At 39.5% G+C, this 21,115-nt stretch overlaps 1 protein-coding gene across 1 annotated transcript in view; it reads right to left on the bottom strand.

The window, feature by feature from the left end:
- LOC150080797 (A disintegrin and metalloproteinase with thrombospondin motifs adt-2-like) overlaps positions 1-21,115 on the bottom strand; it is a 51,255-nt gene that overhangs the window by 11,259 nt on the left and 18,881 nt on the right. The window contains exons 6-9 of the mRNA XM_090382024.1: positions 19,217-19,300; positions 18,909-19,033; positions 17,235-17,284; positions 2,499-2,604 (exon numbers count right to left, since the gene is read on the bottom strand). Of these exons, the coding sequence (XP_090238150.1) occupies positions 2,499-2,604; positions 17,235-17,284; positions 18,909-19,033; positions 19,217-19,300 (365 nt within the window). The remainder of the gene's footprint in view (positions 1-2,498; positions 2,605-17,234; positions 17,285-18,908; positions 19,034-19,216; positions 19,301-21,115) is intronic.

The following is a 21,115-nucleotide window of genomic DNA, read 5'->3' as shown; positions in this document are numbered from 1 at the left end:
ATCTGTCATTATGTCCTCGACCTATGTGTCCTGCCAAAGACCTTTTTAGTTTTGATAAGAATGTCCTTTACTTGAGTTTCCTGCCTAATCTATGTGTTTCTCTTCTTATCTAACAGTCTGATTCCCAATATAATTCGTTCCATTCTTCGGTGTGTAGTTCTCAGCTTCTCTTCCATTCTTTTAGTGAGTGCCCAAGTTTCACTTCCATAAGTCATGGTGGGGAGTATACATTGGTTCATTATTTTACGTTTCAGACAAACTGGGATATTGCTCTTCAGTATGTGACTATATTTCCTGAATGCTATCCATCCAAAATTTATTCTTCTCTTGACTTCCAGCCATTTATCATTATTACAGCTAATAACTTGTCCCAGACAAGTATATCATTCCACCTTTTTCAATTACTGCTCCTTCAATCATTATTTCCCTTTCCGTGGCATACGTGTTCATCATTACTTTTGTTTTAGCCATATTCATCTTTAGTCCACAATCCTTACTAACTTTGCATAACTGATTAAGATTTTCCTCTAATTCTTTGGGATCGTGGCTTATGACCACAATGTCACCTGCAAATAGTAAATGGTTTAGGTACTCTCCGATCACATTGACTCCTTTCTGCGACCAGTCTAATCTTCTGAAAGCTTCCTCAAGGGCAGCAGTAAACAGCTTCGGAGATATTGTGTCTCCTTGTCGAACTCCTTTCTGAATTTTAAATTTGCTACTGTATTTGTCTAGTCTAATAAAGGATGTAGCACTCTCATATATTTTCTTCAAAATCATAATATATGGGGTATCTATGCCTTGTCTTTCCAGTGCCTGAAACATTGCCTTATGCTGTATAAAGTCAAATGCCTTTTCATAATCCACAAATGCCAGGCATAATGGTGTTTATATTCATTTGCTTTCTCCATTAGCTGTGATATTACGTGAAGGTGATCCATAGTTGAGAATCCTGTCCTAAAGCCAGCTTGCTCTTTCAGTTGATTCTCGTCAAGTATTCTTTCTAATTTGTTAGTAATGACCCTTGTGGACAACTTGTAGATAACAAGCTAATTGGTCTATAATTTCCAATTTCTGATTTATCTCCTTTCTTATGCAGCAAAACTATGATTGCATTATTCCACTCCTTAGGCATCACACTTTTTTTTTTTTTTTTTTTTTTTTTAATGCACTTTGTGAAGAGTCTTGCCAGTATTTGTGTCATGTCTCTTCTCCCAATTTTAACAACTCTAGAATAACTTCATCTTCCCCTGGGGCTTTCTGATTCTTCATTTTCTTCAACGCGTGTTCTACCTCATCAGGAAATATATCAGGTATGTTTTATGTGTTACTAATTTGCAATCCATCTTCCCCACTGCTGGCATCATTCCTTTGCTCCTTGCATAACTCTTTATAGTAGTCTTCTGCTATTTGAATTATGCCTTCTCTGCTATTTACAAGTAAATCATCGCTATTCTTCAGTTTCAGTATCATTTGTCTTTCTGTATTGCTGCTCATGGCTGATGATTTAAATCCTTTGTTTTCCCTTAATGCTTGTTCTACTTTTCTTGTGTTAAATCTTCTTATGTCCTCTCTGAGTCTCTTTCTAATGGCTTTGCATAACTCAGTATACTCAATTTTCTCCCTGTCAGTGTTTATCTTGCTCTTCATTTGTCGTTTTCGGTTCATCATGACAAGTGTTTCTTGACTAATTTTCCTTCTTTGGATTTCTTCGTGCGTAGCAGTGTTTATAATCACTGTCTTTCACGCGCAGGAAGGAAAAAGCCCGAGATCGAATCCCATCAATGACACGAGTAACTTTTATGGTTTTTGTTTCACTCTATAGTCGAGTTAATCGGTCTCACGGGAAGAAAGCAAGATTTTTCTTCCAGCAAAATAGGCCGCTCCACCAGAGAACACACGCAATTTATGGACATAATTCACATGCGTAGATGTGTTTGCGGTGGCCTCAATGTGACAGTTTTTTATATCATAGGGAGCCTAAAGGATTGAGTGTGGATCATTAGCTGAGATGAAAAACTTCAGATTATTCGTCATTAAAAGGCTGAAATTTTGATACCCTGCAAGAAATACAGTAGCTCTAAGCGCAGCACAGTTATCGAAAATACAAGTCCTGCACATGTCACTCTTTGGACCCATATTCTTACTCATGAATGTAAACAAGAATGTGCCGACGATCCTCAATACTTAAAAGTCACAGCAGTATTATATTCATTTTGCCTCATCCTGAGAGCCCACGCCGAGAGGAAAAGCAAGTGTTTCTGGATGTATGGCTTTTCTGTTATCCCACCTACTTAATTATCCTTCCTACTTAATGTGCATATTATACGATCTTCGCTCCAAATGGATCTGTATTACTGAGCACTATGCTGTCGTGGGGCCTATCTCCTATTTACTTCTCAGATTAAATGTACGAATAAAAGGGAGTCAATCACAGTCACATAAAATATGTACTGTATAAAATAAATCCAGTGAATGGCTGCCTTCTTGATACCTACTTGTGTCCCATCTCGTGGGCAATGACCAGAGAGGCCTCAAAACTTCGGCCTTCGTTTATTGTACAGCTGTATTTACCTCGACACATTCCATTCACCCAGGCGAGTCCTACATAATAAAAAAGAAACGAATTTCAGTAGCCTTCTTAAAACTCATTGATCTGCAATATAAATGAATGGCTTCTTAAAACAACCTACAATATAAATGAGTCAGGTATCTATACTTAATTTTAAACATGAAACTATATCGTTCAGAATCTTACAAATGTTAGGACAACAGTTAGTTTAAAGTAGGCCTGTGGATGGCTGTCATATGAGCATAAGTCCATGCCTTAACCAAAGAGTTTTGACTACCTTCACTGTTGGAATCAAAGCATCCGCAGGGAGAGAAACTAAACGCAGGGATTAAAATGTAGTTTTCAGATTAATACTATAGACAGGTTTCAACAAAAAACAAAATACAATTCTGGTTGCAAAATGAACATCCAAATATGTATGCTTAATCCAGCCAACATTCAATGTTCGACTAAAAACTCAGGGAATTAAATTATAACCAACAGAAATTCGTTTCAGTGTTAACAGGATTCTTCTTCCTACTTCTCAAGGCCCCGAATGCCCAAGCAAATTCTTATGTGATTTACAGTGCCCTTTTTAAGCAAATTAGTTCTATTTCATTTCTAGCGCCTTTTCTCACTCTTTTGTTTCAAGTAGGAATCCAGAAAGGAAATCCACCTTACAGCAATGTATCTTCTGTATATAATAAAGAGTTCTTCTATATTTGTTATTTGTGTTAACCCAACTAATTTTATCAACTGCTTGGTTACTGGTGGCATTGCTCCTGCCTCCCTGTAGGTTTAGAAACTTTGGACTTTTCTTCCAAACCAAGTTTAGAAGAATGTCCCTCTGCCTGGGCTAAAAGGAGCATCAGTGGATTGCGATACATATCCACCATTAAAGACCAACAGATTGTCACAGTGAAACTCGCAAAATAAAATAGACCTCTCTCTCTCTCTCTTCCCAAAATACTGAAAACGGACTCTTACCAACCAGAACCCACCAACAATTCCAATAGTACATCCCTTGTCAAAACAGCCGGTAAGCAAACTTTCTCCTTTTGTTACTCAGAGATGTCTCGAAAATGCTGCAAGTTTACCAAAAATGGTAAAACGACTGCAGTCAGGAGATTTGCTGATTGAAACCACGCAAGCAACATTTTGAATTATTAAAATTGTCCTCCAAAAGTGGAATCCCAGTTAAGGTGGCGCCACATAAAACAATGAATTCCTCAAAAAGAGTGATAAGCGAGTGGGATTTAGTGAACGTCCCGAAAGAAGAAATAGTCATGGAATTGCAAAAAAAGAAATAACACAAGCAAAAATCTAAACTGCTAAAGTATTACATTAGGGTCACCTGAAAAAAAGTAACTTTCAACTACTCATGTGAGGCCCCGAGTGCCAAGCGATATTAGTGACCACAGCACCTTTTCATAGTGATTATCTGATACGTTTTACTGTAAATACGTTTCTCTTGAGTTTCGTAAGTCCGTTAACTCTTGAGTATTAGAATTAAATAGATATATTCAAATAATATAACTTAGAAAGAAAAGTACCTTTCTTTAACCCCCTTTTTTATTTTTAGTACATACTAACCTTCTCTTCGCTTGGGTCACTAGGTGGCACCGCTCTTGCTGCCACGTGGCGGGGCTGGTAACCTGGGAGAAAAAGATAATCTCCCAGGGTCAAAAAGAGCACGTCATGAGTAAAGCAAACTCTGACTTATCTGGGCTGCCAGACGCACCCCAGACATCTAAAAAGAAAGATAATTCCATTTCAAAACGCCAGAAAACTGCGACAGAGACACATCCAGTCCCAACTTTCTTGATCATTCACTCAACTCGTGAAAATGCAATTGGCAAACTCTCACCATTCAGAGTCCAAAAGGAACTAGAAAGTAGAGCTGGATCTCCCAAGTCCGTAAAGAGACTGAGGTCAGGAAATATTCTTATTGAGACGCCAAACATTCTGAGCGACTTTTGAGCATCAGTCTCTTTGCAGGTTTATTAGTAACTGTGACACCCCACAGATCACTGAACACCTCTAAAGGAGTGATCTCAGACTGGGATTTATTAGATGTATCTGAAGAGGAAATGCTAAAAGAACTTAAAGATCAAGGAGTAATTCAAGTCAAAAGAATCTCCATCAGAAAAGATGGCAATCGGACCCCTACACGAAATCTCATCTTGACATTTAACACACCACATCGTTCAACGTCCATTAAGGCCGGATATCTGGTATGCAATGTCAGGTCATATATTCCAAACCCACTACGGTGCTTCCGATGTCAAAAGTACGGGCATTTCCAGACAGCTTGCCCCGGAACTCCTATTTGTGCAAAGTGCGGTTCAATAGAACATGACTGCGAAGATTGTACTGCCCCTCAACCAATATGCCCAAACTGTAAAAAAGACCACCCTGCCTATGCTAAAACATGTGAGCGCTGGAAAAATGAAAAACTTATCCAGAAGTACAAAACAAACTACAATGTTTCCTATCAAGATACAAAGCGGATCATCTCACCACCAACCCATCCAAACAGACCTACATACGCCCAAATCACCAAAACATTCCAGTCAACAGCAGTGCAAACTGAATTATCAGTACCCCCAAAAGAGTCTTTCTCAAATTACGTCAAAATGTGTACAGTACACCCCAAACTCAGGCAGTCAATACACCAACATCCATACCAAGCGAAAAACCACATCCCTGAGATCAACAATGCAAAGAAAACAAATCAGAACTTCCAGACCTCAAGAGAAAATGGATATTAATGAAAAATCTACAGATGACGGCGTCCTAGAAATTTTTGTCGAAGAAGACATGGAGACAGGCAAGCCTTTCTTTCCAAAGAAAGATAAAAGTGAAAATCAGAACTTCAACAACACGAAAACGTTCTGAAAGCCTAACAAGAAATAAATAATGAACACAATAATTCAATGGAATTGTCGTGGTTTCCGTGCCAATATTGATGACGTATATGATCTTACCTCTAAATATACGCCAATATGTCTCTGCCTTCAAGAGACATATTTAAAACCTTCAGATATACCAAAATTGTCTCAGTATAATTTCTTTAGAAAAGACAGAACCCACCAAAATACTGCACGTGGTGGTGTAGCGGTTTTAGTAAACCCACATATTCCTTCCAATCTTGTCTCACTGAGTTCTCCACTTGAGGCAGTCGCCGTCCGTGTAGCTGCTGACATTCACATTACAATCTGCTCCCTATACATTCCACCAAGTGATATCATCCGACAAAACGATCTGAATAGTCTCATTGCCCAGCTTTCCACACCTTTCCTCATTCTGGGATATTTAAATGGACATCATACACTATGGGGTAACAATCACATAGACCAAAGAGGAAAACTAATTGAAAAAAGTTTAGATGATAGCAACCTTCTTATTCTAAATGATGGGTCACCAACATATGTTCACCTTCCTTCTGGAACTAATAATGCAATAGACTTGTCCATCTGTTCAGCAACCCTGTATACTACTCTAAAGTGGACAATAAATGATGATCCTTTGCATAGTGATCATTTTCCCATACTAATTGATTTGATAAACAAACCCTCTTCGCAACCTACTAAAATTCCGCAGTGGCTTACTAATAAAGCAGATTGGCAGACCTATAAAAAACTAGTTAAATTTAACCCGGATATAATCCAAGAATCCTCAACCGATGAAGTGGTTGACTATGTCACAAAAACAATATTACATGGAGCTGGAAAAACCATACCAAAATCCTTTCAAAATTGCCAGTACACCCAAAAATCTGGTGGAGTGATGAATGCCGTACGGCTAAAAAAGAGCAAAATAAAGCGTGGAATACCTTTCGCTGCAGTCCAACTACAGCTAATCTTATCCACTATAAGATTAGCTGTTCCAGAGCAAGAACAAGGTATGTTAGACGCAGTAATAAAAAGGCAGCTTGGATTCGCTTTGCTTCAACCATCAATCAAGAAATCCCTACACAAAAATTTTGGAAAATAATCAGAAAAATAAGTGGCAAATACCAGACGACTCCTGCCTATCATGGAATGGAGGGGACAGAACATTTCTGACCCTGTACAAATCGTCAATATCTTAGGGTTCTTTCCATCATCAATGGAAAGTTATACACCAGCTTTCAGGAGATTTAAAACAAATACAGAAAAACAAAAATTAAACTTCTCGTCAAAAGGGAAAGAACAATATAACCTACTATCCACGAACTGCGTAGAGCTCTGTCAACATATAGACGCAGCGCGGTAGGACCTGACAATATCCACTATTCAACTGAGTGCTGAATCATTGCAGTCACTCCTTGATCTGTTTAATAGACTTTACTTAGAAGATACATTCCCTAAACAATGGCATCATGCTACAGTCCTTGCCTTCCTTAAACCAGGAAGAGACCCAACAAACCCCGCTTGTTATAGACCTGTTATAGCCTTGAATAGTTGCCTCTGCAAAATTCTCGAAAAGATGATAAACCGTCGGCTGATATGGTACCTAGAAAACTTTAATCTCCTAAATTCTGCACAATTTGTTATTCGCTAAAACCGATCAACCCTAGATGTACTAGTAAGACTAGAGAACTCCATTCGGAATGCATTCCTCAGATCACAACATCATGTAATGGTTTTCTTCGATATCAGTAAAGCATGTGATTCCACATGGAAGTACGGCATCCTTCGCGAATTACATCGCCATGGACTTCGAAGTCATCTACCGATTTTCATACAAAACTTCCTTTTACAAACACACATTTCAGGTCCGATTTAAAACTGCGTTATCCCAAATATTCTTACAAGAAGGAGTTCTCCAAGGCTCAGTTCTAAGCGCTACACTTTTTATAATTGCAATAAACACCATTGCTGAACAACTTCCGAAGACTGTTGATACCGCACTATTTGTAGGTGATCTTAGCATTTCGTGTCATGCGAAGAACATGAATAGTGTTGAGACAGTTACAAGAGGCAATAAATAAAATCAGTTCATGGACACAAACTAATGGCTACCAACTTTGTCCCCAAAAAACGTTGTGCATCCATTTTTGCAGGCAATATAAACTCCACCCACATCCCGAACTACTACTGAACGGACAACCAATAGCAGTTCGTCCTACCATACAGTTCTTAGGAATAACATTAGATCATAAACTTACCTTTATAGAGCATATTAAAAAACGAAGAATATTCTGTCAGAAAAAACTAAATATCATCCGGGTTCTTTCAACAACTAAATGGGGAGCTGATCGCCTTACCTCGTTACGATTATAGAGTCTTAATCAGATCGAAGCTTGACTGCGGAGCACCGGTGTATAGCTCAGCAAGACCCAGTGCCCTTCGCTGACTTGACCCTATCCATCATAGTGCAATACGCACTGCCTTAGGAGCATATCGCACGTTTACAATACATAGTTCACATGCCGAAGCACATGAACCCCCTCTTTCATCAGAAGACAACAGTTGATACTACGCTATGCATATAAAATTAGATCTATGCCTGAACACCCAAACTGGCAAATACTTTTCACATCACAGCATAGCAGGTTATACCAAATCGCCTTACTGCAAATTGTCCTTTGGGTATGAGAATAAAACACCTCTTAGAAGAACTAAATTTAACCTTAGAGAATGTGGCGCGTACAATCCCATTCTGTCTTGCTCCTTGGAACATCACTCCACCTTCATGCGACTTACACATTCATGAATGGAATAAATCTACTTTACATATAAAAAATTTCTTGCAACTATACCATGCAGCAGTGGACCAGTTTCCCAACTTTGTCGTAGATCAAAGAACGATGCCCACGTTGGAATCGGCGCAGTTTTCCCAAACATCACATTAGCATATCAGTTGTCATGTGAGTTCAGTATATACTTAGCCGAACTAATAGCAATTCAGGTTGCGCTGAATTACATTGAGTCCTGCGATATTAAAAATAGCATGATTTTCTCAGATTTTTTAAGTGCACTTCAAACACTGAAGAGCGCCACTCATCCAGTTGTAAAAGAAATAATCACCTCTTTGAATACATTATCAGAACTTGGGAAAAACATACGCTTCTGCTGGGTCCCAGGGCATATGGCAATTCCTGGGACGCGTGCAATTTAAAGACAAAATATACACGGCGCAAAATGATCTAATCTTGATCGTACAATAACGACAAAAGCAACACTACCCCCAGATATTTAAATGCTTCTAATTTTTTGCTAGCTGATTTAAAACTCGAAGTGTGTTATGATTATTGGTATATTTTATATCTGAAGGCACGTATTTAGTTTTACTAATGCTGAGCTCCGTGTCTAATGTTTTACTAATGTTGGGGTCCGTGATATGATGTCTTCTCCAGGCATCACGATTAATCACGATTAATTTTTTAATAATACGAGGGGGTATCAAAACATTCGTACCCTGACCTACATAAAATATCAGTAGGAAAATGCCGTTTTTAATATAAGTTGTCTACATATTCAATAACTAACTAACATGTGAAATTTCATTCCCGTAGGTGATCGTACACCAGATGTGGAGCCCGGAATCTGAGGAAGGGCGCTATGGTTGACAAAGTGGAATATCGAGCAGTGACCAAGTTCCTGCATTTGCAGGAGAAGAAAGCTCAGGAAATTGAAGAAATGAAAGCTGTGTATGGGCAGAATTGTCCATCCTATGACACTGTAAAAAAGTGGAAATGGGAGTTACAGTGCGGTCGTACAAGTGTCTTTGACGAGCCAAGAGAAGGAAGGCCATCCACAGACAGTGAGACGGTTGCAAAGGTTGAGCAGTTGGTGCTGTGTGATAATTCATTTCATAGCAAATGCAGTGGGGAATTAGTTATGGATCTGCCCACAGCATTTTACATGACCAAAAAAAAATTATTATATTTAGGCCACCCGAATAATTAAATTCATCTGCCGTGCTGTGTCTTATGTCTGTAAATTGCGTGTGTTCTTTGTCTGTTTGCTGGACAAAAAAACCCCAATTTCTGGGCGGGGGGGAAACCTTGCTATCTACGCCTGAGACCGCCTAACTCAGCCACGGAGTGAAAAAAGCCCATTAAAGTTCCTCGCGTCATCGATGGGATTCGAACCCGGGCCTTTTCCACCCGGTGTGGGGAGGACGGTGACGATACCACTGTGCAGACCATTTTACATAACCATCTGCACATGTCTAAAGTCTCCGCACGATGGGTTCCAAGGTTGCTGACGCCTTTGCAGAAGCAAAGTCGAATGCTATGTTCTCGCCAATTGTTGGATTTGTGTAATGCGGATGCTGAGAACTTTTTTGATCGGTTGGTGAAAAATGACGAATGCTGGGTATATCAGTATGATCCGCAGACTAAAGACATGTCAAAGCAATGTAAACACACCTCCTTCCCACCTCCCAAAAAGGCAAAGATCATTCCATCTGCGAAGAAGGTAATGTCTTGTTTTGGGACAGAAAAGGTGTTATCCTGACAGATTACCTACCTCGTGGTTCCACACTTACCGGAGAATACTACAGAAATCTATTGAAAAGTTACGCGATGGTTTGAAGGAGAAAAGGTGTGGAATATTAACCAAAGATGTCTGTCTTCTGTCAGACAATGCATAGATTCACACGGCCGCCACCACCACCACCGGCTTTGTTGCCCAGTGCGGCTTCGAACTACTGCAGCACCCACCCTATTCTTCTGATCTAGCACCGTCAGACTTCTTTTTGTTTCAAGAAATGAAGAAACCATTGCGTGGGCGCCACTTTGATTCGCTGAGGAAGTCATCAATGAAGTGGAATCGTGGGTTCAGGCAAAAAATGTGGACTTCTACGATCAAGGCATTAAACAACTGATCCATAGATGGGAGAAATGTGTTACTATACATGGAGAGTACACAGAAAAAGGATTAAAGTTTCTGTGAAGTTTCACCTTTCTAGGGCTATTATTTCTAGGTAAGGGTACGAACTTTTTGATATCCCCCTCCCTAGTATAAGGAGTCCTTTTTAGCAGTATGTATTTTTCTGGACAGACAAAATAATCTTTCGAAACATTCACATTTCAGAGAATATTCTTTACACAGTTCGAAAAATATTGTATATTTACTGATATTCATAGCCACAGTAGCACGTATAACGATATTGAATATCGTTAAACGTGCTATTGTGACATCAGAATAGACCATAGAATTTAACTAACTTTTTCGCACTAAATTACGTCAGGTACCTTTGCCAAACATGACGGGTGAAGTACTATGAAAAGTGTTGCCTAACATTAACATTGAGTCATGCAGCGTGGCCATGGCGCAGACGTTATTTTAAGCGAAAGTGTGATTAGTTCGTGTTTGTACAATGGTGCGTAGTATGTCAGAAAAATGACATCAGTATTTCATACTGTAGGACGCGTATTCAATCAGGAAAAGTTGCATTAGATGACCTGAAAACATCAAGCTCCACAATGTTCGCGTTGAGTTATTTTAATGGAGTGATTTGGGTTCTAACAGAGTCATTTGGTTGGTAATTTGAAACTCATCTGTAATTTCTTCTCATTTGCAGAATGCAGATTTTGTCCATGTCGCGCAATAATTCTATCAGCTTCAATTTTGGCGTGTATAGGATGTTTTTCATATAATACCACAATGAAGCTCTTACTAGACAAATTTAATGATCATGTGGGGAGGGAGGGAAACGGGTTCAGTGAAGTTTTCTATCTGCTGAATGTACAGTTTAATCGTCTTAAAATTGGGATTTTACGAATGTGTAATCCCAAACGTTCGGAATGAGGACCACTTCCATTTTGTTCTTTAATAAAAATGAATAAATAAATCTACTGAGCCTATTAAGTTCTAAATTAAGAATTATGGTTGATTCATGAATTTTTAATGGTTATAATACGAGCTAGACGATTTAGCAACGATTTAGCATTAAATGTCTGGTTTTCATTAACCTGTACGCTGTGGTCAGCTGTGGCACTTATCATTTAAATATAATAAGACATGAATTTAATGAGGTAGTTCTTCCTATGTATTGCTTAATATCAAATATTTAATTTGGACAAAAAGTCAGAAATCCGCGATGGCCATGCCTTTATATTTAAATATTAATATAAAAAGTATTTGAATGAATAATAATGAAAACCGTGTGTTATCAAGAGAACTAATAATGGACACGATCTTTAATCTCGATACGATCTATAATTTTAAAGTTATTAATTTTTAAAAGTGGGAACATACTTTATAATCGCCCTCTATATTACGTGAGAAACTGCCCCTACAGGAGAGAAGAGAAGAAGAAAAAAAAAAAAAAAGAAAGAAAGCTACTAGAGTACAAGAAAAGAGAAAGAACCCCAAAAGAAAGGAATATTCATATTCCCACTCTTGAAGGTTCCGAGTGCCAAGCGATCTTTATAGTGCGATTTTCCTAGGGCTAGTAAAAAAAAAAAGTAAAGCGCAGCCATTATCAACCCACTGCAGGATGGAAGCCTCCTCAACGATTCATGCTGAGGGAAATGGACCATAATCTGCCACGCTGGTCCAGTGCGGGTTGGCAGATCGACCGTATTCAGCAGTCAGGGTCTTGAACCCCGGTCTACTCAAAGAGTGTATGCTACTGCACTCCCGCTCCTGACCACTTAGTACTAGTGCTTTAATAATCCCTCCACCGCTCGCAACATTACTGCTTCCCTCGCTAAGCAACTTCACTGATCCACCGCTAGCAACGTTACTGCTATCGCTAGCAACGTACTGCTCTCCTCTTCTGCTGATCGTTTGGTCACTGGTTGGCACCGCTCCTGCCTCCACGTGGCGGAGTCGGTAACCTGGGAGAAGGAATTCCCTCTTCCAGGACTAAAAGGAGCAGCGATGGATTGCGAAGCATATCCACCGCTAGAGCCCACGGGCTCCAGACCTGTTAACTCTGATTCAGAGCATGTCTTGAATCGTCCGAAGAGACAACGGACTGAAAACCAGTGCAGACATGCCAGCATTTCTAATAATGCACTCATTATCCACACAACCTGACGGAAAGTTATCGCCGTTTCTAATACATTAATGTTTAGAATTGGTTGTTAGATCTACTAAAATGGTGAAGCGTCTCTAATCTGGAGACCTTCTAATTTAAGCTTTCAAGCCAAGCCATTCAGAAAAACTGTTAAAATTGACAACATTTAACATCATTCCAGTGTCAGTTACGCCCCATAACACTCTGAACACATCTAAAGGCGTAATCAGCGAATGGGGTCTCTGAACAAGAAATAATAAAGAGCTTAGTGAACAAAAAGTGACTCATGCACGGAGAATCATGACCAAAAAAGATGGCAACCTACTACCAACCAGGTCCATCATTTTAACATTCAGTACTTCGACTCTTCCATTTTCTGTTAAAGCAGGTTGCCTAAATTGCAAGATTCGGCCTTACATCCCGTTCGCTGCTTTAGATGTCAGAAGTACGGATATTCTCAAACAGCATGCCGAGGCGATGCTGTGTGTCCCCTTTGTGGTTCCAAGGAGCATTCTCAAGAAGACTGTACAGTTTCCACTCCTATTTGTCCAAACTGTAAGGGAAACCACCCTGCATTTTCTAAAGCGTGTGACCTTTGGAAAACAGGCAAAAAAATCCAGAAATATAAAGTGGAACATAAAGTCATTTACCCTGAAGCAAGAAAGCAAGTGCTACTAACCATGCCTAGCCGATTATACGCATCTGTCATAGACCTATCCATCTGTTCAGCATCTCTTTTTCCAAGCATGGAATGGTCAGTGCTAAATGATCCATTCCACAGTGACCATTTTCCTATCATCAACTCAATTCAAACACAGGTCGTGTCATACCCTAAAGGCCGTACTTCTTGGAACTTTCACAAAGCAGACTGGAAAACCTATTCCAGTTGTGTCATACTTGAAAAGCAATATGTACAGCAACAGAATCTTGGTGGCGTAACTGACCACATTACTAGCCATGTATTATCTGCAGCGGCGCCTCCGTAGCCAGCTGGGCAGGAGCAGCAGTGCGTAGCACATGCTTCTTGATTAGACCGAGGTTCGAGCCCGTGACCACCAAATATGGAGGATGCAGAAATGTCAGGGAATGGCCATCGCATATCCCCGGAGCAATATGGCCTTAGTTGCTAATGCTCCTAAAAACCAAATAACAGCAACAACATTTGCAGCAGAAATTTCCATTCCAAAATCTAACCAGCGCAAGAGTGTATACCAAAATCAGTGGTGGAATGAAGAATGCTCCAAAGCAAAGCATGATAAAAACCGAGCTTGGAACCACTTTCGTCAATTCCCAACTACCGCCAACCTAATTGTTTACAAAAAAACTGAGCTAAAGCAAGACAAATTGAAAAAAAGCAAAACATGAATCCTGGATTAATTTCGCTTCATCCATTAACAAAAATACTGACACTCGAATTATCTGAAAAAAAAAAAAAAATACAAGCACTCAATGGGAAATTTCTACTGCTGCAATCACCAATAATACAATGGAAAGGGCAAAAATTATCTTCCCCTACTGATATTGCAAATGCGTTATCGGAGTCTTTTTATAACATCCGTCTCATCCTCTTATGTGACCTCTTATTCAACATCCGTCTCATCCTCTTATTTAACGCATTAAAACTAATGAAGAAAGTCAAAAATTGAATTTTCAAACTTGACTCTCACTTCCTTATAACCAGCCTTTTGCTGTAGTTGAGCTCAAGGAATGCTTAAGCAAATCGTCAAATAGTGCAGCAGGACCAGATGGCATTCACTACAGTATGCTCACGAATCTATGTGAAGCCGACCTTGGCATATTATTACTATTCTATAACCGTATCTTTTCAGAAAATACTTATCCTCTGTCCTGGCGGCATTCCTATATCTGTGCTATTCCAAAACCAGGCAAAGATCCCACTCTGGTCTAGAACTACACACCGATATCGTTAACAAGCTGTTTGGGCAAAATATTTGAAAGGATGGTGCATAAGAGGCTCGTCTGGTTTCTAAATTCCCAGAATCTTCTTTCTGATCACCAATATGGCTTCTGTAAAAAGAGATCTACCCTAGATTTACTTGTAAAACTTTAATGCAACATACGAAATGCCTTCGTCATGAAACAGCATCTAGTGATGGTCAATCTAGATATTCACAAAGCATTCGATACCACTTGGCGTCATGGCATTATGAAAGATATCCATCAGTTGGGGCTGAGAGGCTATCTCCCTCAAATAATTCAGAACTTTTTTAAATGACGCACCTTTCAAGTCCAATATCGAAACATGCTGTCAGCATCTCGCATTCAGGAGGAGGGTGTCCTGCAAGGTTCAATACTGAGTGCTACCCTATTTGCGATTTGGGTCAACAATGGAAGATCTTCCAAAAACCATTCAAATATACATGTGTGCAGATGACCTCACTATATCCTGCCAATCACAAAGTACGAATACTATCGAAAGACAGTTGCTAATTGCTTTGTTCAAAATAGAAACCTGGACCTTACGCAATGGATATCGTCTTGCCGAGCAGAAATCCACCACTACTCTCTTCTTCAAACTACGGTCTCTTCATCCTGATCCTGAGCTAAAGATCAATAACATGCCAATACCCCTTGCTCACACTGTCCGTTTTCTTGGCCTGGTGCTAGATAGGAAACTAAACTTTCAAGCACACGTGACCTACCTTCGGACCATCTGCTTGAAGAAATTGAATATCCTCAGGTGTGTGTGTGTGTGTGTGTGTCATCTATGTCATGGGGCGCTGATCGACATACCCTGATCCATCTTTATCGAGCTCTCATCAGGTCCCGCTTAGACTATGGCTCCCCAGTGTATGACTCTGCTAGGAAAACTACCTTAGAGCGATTGAACACGATCCAGCACAGTGCTCTGAGAGTTTCTCTAGGGGCTTTCAGAACTTCCCCAGTTCAGGCCTTTACAGTGAAGCCCACGAATCTCCCTTACATCTTCGAAGGAAAACATTGCTTTTGATGTATGCCGCAAAAATCCGCAGTCTTCCCTATCACCCTAATTGGAGATGTCTGTACAATACCGAATTGGAGTCATTTTACAACAGTAAACCAAATGAAAACAGACCTACTGCACTTATACTTAAAGAACTAACTCAAATGTGGAATATAGAAATCGGCTATATATATCAGGACATGACACCGCCTGATCCACCGTGGACAAATATTCCTGCAATTTACGATGACTATTTCCAACAGTGGGGAAAAAACACCTTGTCTGCATTCAGTATCGCACAGTTACATGAAACTCACTCTGCTTCTAATTCACAGGCCTGTAAGATCTATACAGACGGATCAAAAACAGAACCCCAAGTAGGTGCTGCGGCAATCTTCCCGTCATTCACCACTTCTGTCCCATTACCAATCAAATGCAGTATCTTCACTGCTGAGCTTTATGCTGTTAACTTGGCTCTAGATCACATTACTCAACTTCTAATTTCGTCTGCCTTAATATACTTACTCGCTCAGTGCTGTCTCTGCCATAAATAGTAATACGACCTCCTCTCACCCTGTAATAAAATAAACCCATTCTAAATTACTTGAGTGTAATGAGTCAAACCAAACTGTGACATTCTGCTGAATCCCAGGGCATTCTGGTATAGCAGGAAATGAAAGAGCAGATCTTGCAGGCAAACAACCAGATACTTCTATTTTACAGAATTGTCAAGTTCCATATTCCAATTTCAAACATATCATCCGTAAAGAAATGTTACAATAGCTGGTCACTAATCTGGAGAGGTTATCGAGGAAACAAATTACAGTATACCAAATAAAACCAGAACCAAAGCTGTGGCCCTCCAGCTTCCAGAAAAGCAGACGAGAAGAAACAATTTTAGGAAGGCTTAGGATTGGGCATACTCGTCTTACTCACTGTATCCATTCTAATTACAGCGCCCCCAATGTACATCATGTCAAGTATAACTGACCATTCGCCATTTGTTAGTGGACTGTCCCCACTTCCAAAACATCCGCTTAGACACCTTTTAGTCAATTGCTAATACGCAGTCATCAATAAATTTAATGCAGATTCTGGGAGATGATTCTAATAAAAAATAACTATTTACTTTTCTAAATCGGATAGGAATATATCATAAAATATAGTTATTGTTTCATATTCACCATTATAAAGACATAATATGGCCCTAGCAGCCTATGTGTCGTTAAACTCAACAACCCACTCTTGAAAACTGTGAAGGAATTCCAGATGAGTTCCAAACTACTAACCAACTGATTCTGTTAGCTAACAGCATGGGACATCATAGTCAGGAAGACTTTCCCCCGAAACTGTGGCATCTTATCGTATTCTTATTCCCGATGTACAGTATAAGTGCTAATCTGATTGGACATGTTTGTATGGGGAGATTGCCTGGGGAAGGATTCCCGGGACAATCTCGATCATTTGGCGCAGATGGTATGGATCACCCTGTGAGGAAAAACAAGCATCCTGTTTATTTTTCCTCACTGCCCGTTTCTTTGGAAGTTGAAATCACTGCGAGTATGACCTGAAGTTGAATAAATATTGTGGTGGTTTATATCAAGAAGTAGCAACAACAAATTTTGGGTCGATGGGTACTGCTGGGAAGAGTAGGTTTTCGTAAAAGAATTCTTCATTCTTTAATCTGCATAAATCTTTGAAGATGAAGCGCACTACTTTTAAGCATTTATTAATTTTTTTTTACATAATAAAAGCTTTAAAAGCGAAACATTTACTTACCTAACACTTTGTCTTCATTCCTTCCGTTGGTGGATTTATACAGATTTAGTCTGCAAAAAATAATGGATTAAACGCTAGCATTATAGAATATGCGATTAAATTATACTTGTTGCTGACAGATACATTTCACATAACATTCTTTTGATGACTTAAACACTACTAATTATTTCAATTAGTAGTGTTTGCTTTATTCACTACGAATTCAGGGAGAATTTGTAACAGCTGCTCAAATAAGAAAAGTTGTTTTCACCATTTTTATTTGTTTATTTACATTATTTTCCCTTATTGGATGTATTTCGTGAAAGAATGAGCAAATGAGAGAGAGAGAGGCACCAGATCAGCTGCATCTCAGTTCAGAGCCCCATCTCCTAAACTATACTCATGGGGTACGATCCACCCCGATGCACGCATTGTACATTAGCCCTTACAGTCAAACATATACTCTTAGATTGCACGCACTATTCCCATTTCAGAAAAACTACTTTCAACCTTCAGTCACGACTGCAAGAACCATTATAGCTTACCCACATCATTGGAAATAGTGCTGATCTAGTCGAACTCTATACCTTCCTTAAAAAAATACACGTATATGCATTCCTCTGATGCCAAACTGGACCAAATTATTATATTACTGTAGAATGATAATAAAGGAACTGGAACATTTTGGCCTCAGCTGTCCCCCCCCCTAAACACCCATATATAAACGTCATACCTAAATGATATGACCAAAAGTATTCGGTCACGTGAAAATAGTCGGAAAGAGAGCTTTTAATTAAAAAAAAAAGAAAAGAAAGAAATGTATAGTAGAGCCACCTTTGGCCTATATGACAACCTTAACTCTTCTGGGCATATACGTTCTACGAAATTACAGCAGCGGGCAAAATTCACCTACATTCCTCCTCCTACAAAGCAGCTGCCTCACTTTGGAAGGTCTTTTGGACCGTGGCTCAATCCGGCGCTACAATTCGTCCCACAAGTGTTCAATGGGATTCAACGATCCGACCTCTGAGTCAGTCCAACTTTTAGAAGTCATTGTCTTCAACCAGTCCTGTATGACCCTTGTTGTATGACAGGAGCATTTTCGTGCTCGTATTCACAGGGCCATTTCTGTTGTACTGCCACAGTGCGACTAGTGCTTAATTGTCTATAGGGTGAAGGTAGGTAATGATTTCTTGCACTAACAACGAACTGTGGAGCTGTTCCACCGGATCAGGTTGATCCATACCATCTGCACCAAATGATCGAGGTTGTCCCGGGAATCCTTCCCCAGGCAATCTCCCCATACAAACACGTCCATTGGAACGAAACGTTTGTAGAGAGAATCGCCACGTCATAGCACTTCTGCTGCTGCTGCTGTTCTTGAGTCCGAGAAATAGTACCACTCCAAACGTAGCTTCGCATTGATGAACGTGATATGGGGATTAGATGCAAATGGTTGACTTTCGGAAGGATGGTGCTGCCTGCCACATGGACCTTCTCTCTGATGTGTTTCACAGACAATATGGGTGAAGTCCGAACTACTCTTTGTGATACTTTCTCGACGAACTGTAAAAAGGTAGTTCGTACCTCACGTCTTCTGCAGAGCTAGTCAAAAAGGCTTTAACCAATCATAATATTCCTTTATATTTTAAAATTAGGCTATTTGTAAAAATTAAAAATCGAAGAAAGTCATACCCGGTGAGCATAATTGCATGGTCCCATTTTCCTGAGTTCGGTGTTGTAGAATTCAGTTTGGTCTGCCAATTGCAAAAATTTTCCAGATAAGTATCTATGTTACCACCTGCCTTATCAGGAGCATTCTGAAACGAAATTTTTACATTTTGTTAATTATTAATCTTCATTCTAATGTGCACATCTCTTAAATTAACTTGCGGTAGGTTTTTTAAATTAAAAATGATGCCACATCTTTAAATCGTTCCACTGAAGACTGCGTGAATGCAAAATTAATGAAATCAATCATCAATTAATGAAAATAAACTCACCATTCCAGACTTGAGTATAGTTATTCTCATTATTTTCATCCATAATTTGATATCCAGGTTGGGACCAGTGTAAATTATCTGCACCTATGTAAAGTATTCAGTTTACATGACTGGCAGTTGAAAAATGACAAGCTTCATATAAAGAATCATATAACATCCCCCTCCCAGTCATACAGATACATTAAAAGTAATTTATTTATTTCCAGGATATTAAATTTATATCCGATATAAAGAGATCATAGAGAGATTATTAAAATTACTTTATGCTTTCGAACATATCGTAATTTATAACTCGAGTCTTTTTACTTTATCACAGTGACAGCCGGTCTCAGGCAAGCATTGCACTTCTTATGAAAAAAAAAAAAAAAAAAACCTCTCCAGAATTTGGATTTGTCTTCACGCAAAAGAGATTATCCGATCACAGAATACATGGAAATTGACGTAGTAGAACACAAACGTTTTATTCTACGTCATAAAAAAATTGTATAGAAGTATGAACAATTGACTATAATAAAACAAAAAATTTTTTGATAAATCACCAAGTGCAATTTAAACTATGCAATAATGTAATGTCTCCCACCATACTGTAATTTGTAGTCTGTGGATGAGAGAGATCAGAATGTATGACAAATGTCTGTCCCTCTCATCTCATCGTAGAGAAGAGCCAATTTTTGGCTGAACCGAAGAGGAATGTGGTCTCTGATGTTTACGGACACTAAAGGAGAAATTGGGATCACACTATTTCTGGAATAAGTGTGATCCCAATTTTATTTTTATGGTAGAATTATTTAAATCATTACTTCGAGAGAACCATCGATGTGGCTACCTATTCATGGTGAGAGGAGCTCCATGTGGGCTACCAGATTAGCATCACTGGAATCCAACACCTATACCTGGAAACTCGGAAAGGGAGATCCTGGTGGGTTAGAGGCTCAGCCCTAATATCCCCCTTTTCTACAAGACGGGAGATCCCGGACAGGACCGGCCCGACTGCGATCAGTCGGCTGGTGATTGTTACTTCTAAGGTTCACTGCATTCCAATAAGTCCCCCCTCCCTTTGGTCCTGGGAGAAGGTCAAGGCTTATTAGAAATGCAAGTATGACGCTCCTAAGCGAATTTGCCATCCCATTCGTGTACGCAATACCTGCTAGTTCCCGAATGGGCGTTCCCTCGTAGGGTTCCGCAGTAGGTGAGGTACTTAGGGTACCAGAAATTAAATTTTATTTTACTCGTATGAGTCCTTTAAATCCCTCTCCGTAATCTGTGGTCCAAAAAAGCTCCCTACCTTTCGGTTAGATTATAACAGACAACACTTCTGTAAAAAGACGTAGAACTGAGTATGCACCACCATCATCAATGACACCACTTTTCCTCCTCCTCCTCCATTCCACCGAGGAGCAGGCAATCGGAAAAATATCATCTTTCTTCATCCAGAACCCATTAGAATGGTTAGCAGGATCTACAAAATCCGTGAAAAGGCTGCTTCCTAGAGATCTTTACGTTGAGACTTCATGTCAAAAGCGTGCCCAGCAAAACCTGAGAGTCACATTGATAGGGGGAACACCTATCACCTAACCCCAAATAAAACTCTGAACCGTTCATGTGTGTAATATCAGAGTGTGATTTTCTTTCCACTTCTGAAGAAGAGATCTGATCTGAATTGAAAGATCAAGGAGTGACAGTTGTAAGGCGAATATCGATGCGAAAGGATGGGAAATCCGTTCTTATTACTTGGAATAGGGAGACTACGTTCCAGCTTAAAAATTTCAGATTAACATACCAACTTATGCGGCACTACACTTAGGGAAATGGAAAATGAAAAAGACTAATTGCACAGTTAGATATGAAACTCACTAGGCAGTACAGACAGGCTGCCAAGACAGCTCATGGGGTTTTGTC

This window comes from Mastigoproctus giganteus, chromosome 9, assembly GCF_048544385.1.
Source record: "Mastigoproctus giganteus isolate SK-2022 chromosome 9, ASM4854438v1, whole genome shotgun sequence".
Taxonomy (NCBI): Eukaryota; Metazoa; Arthropoda; class Arachnida; order Uropygi; family Thelyphonidae; genus Mastigoproctus; species Mastigoproctus giganteus.
Note: the sequence above shows the minus strand (reverse complement) of the source record. Positions and strands in the feature narration are given on the sequence as shown.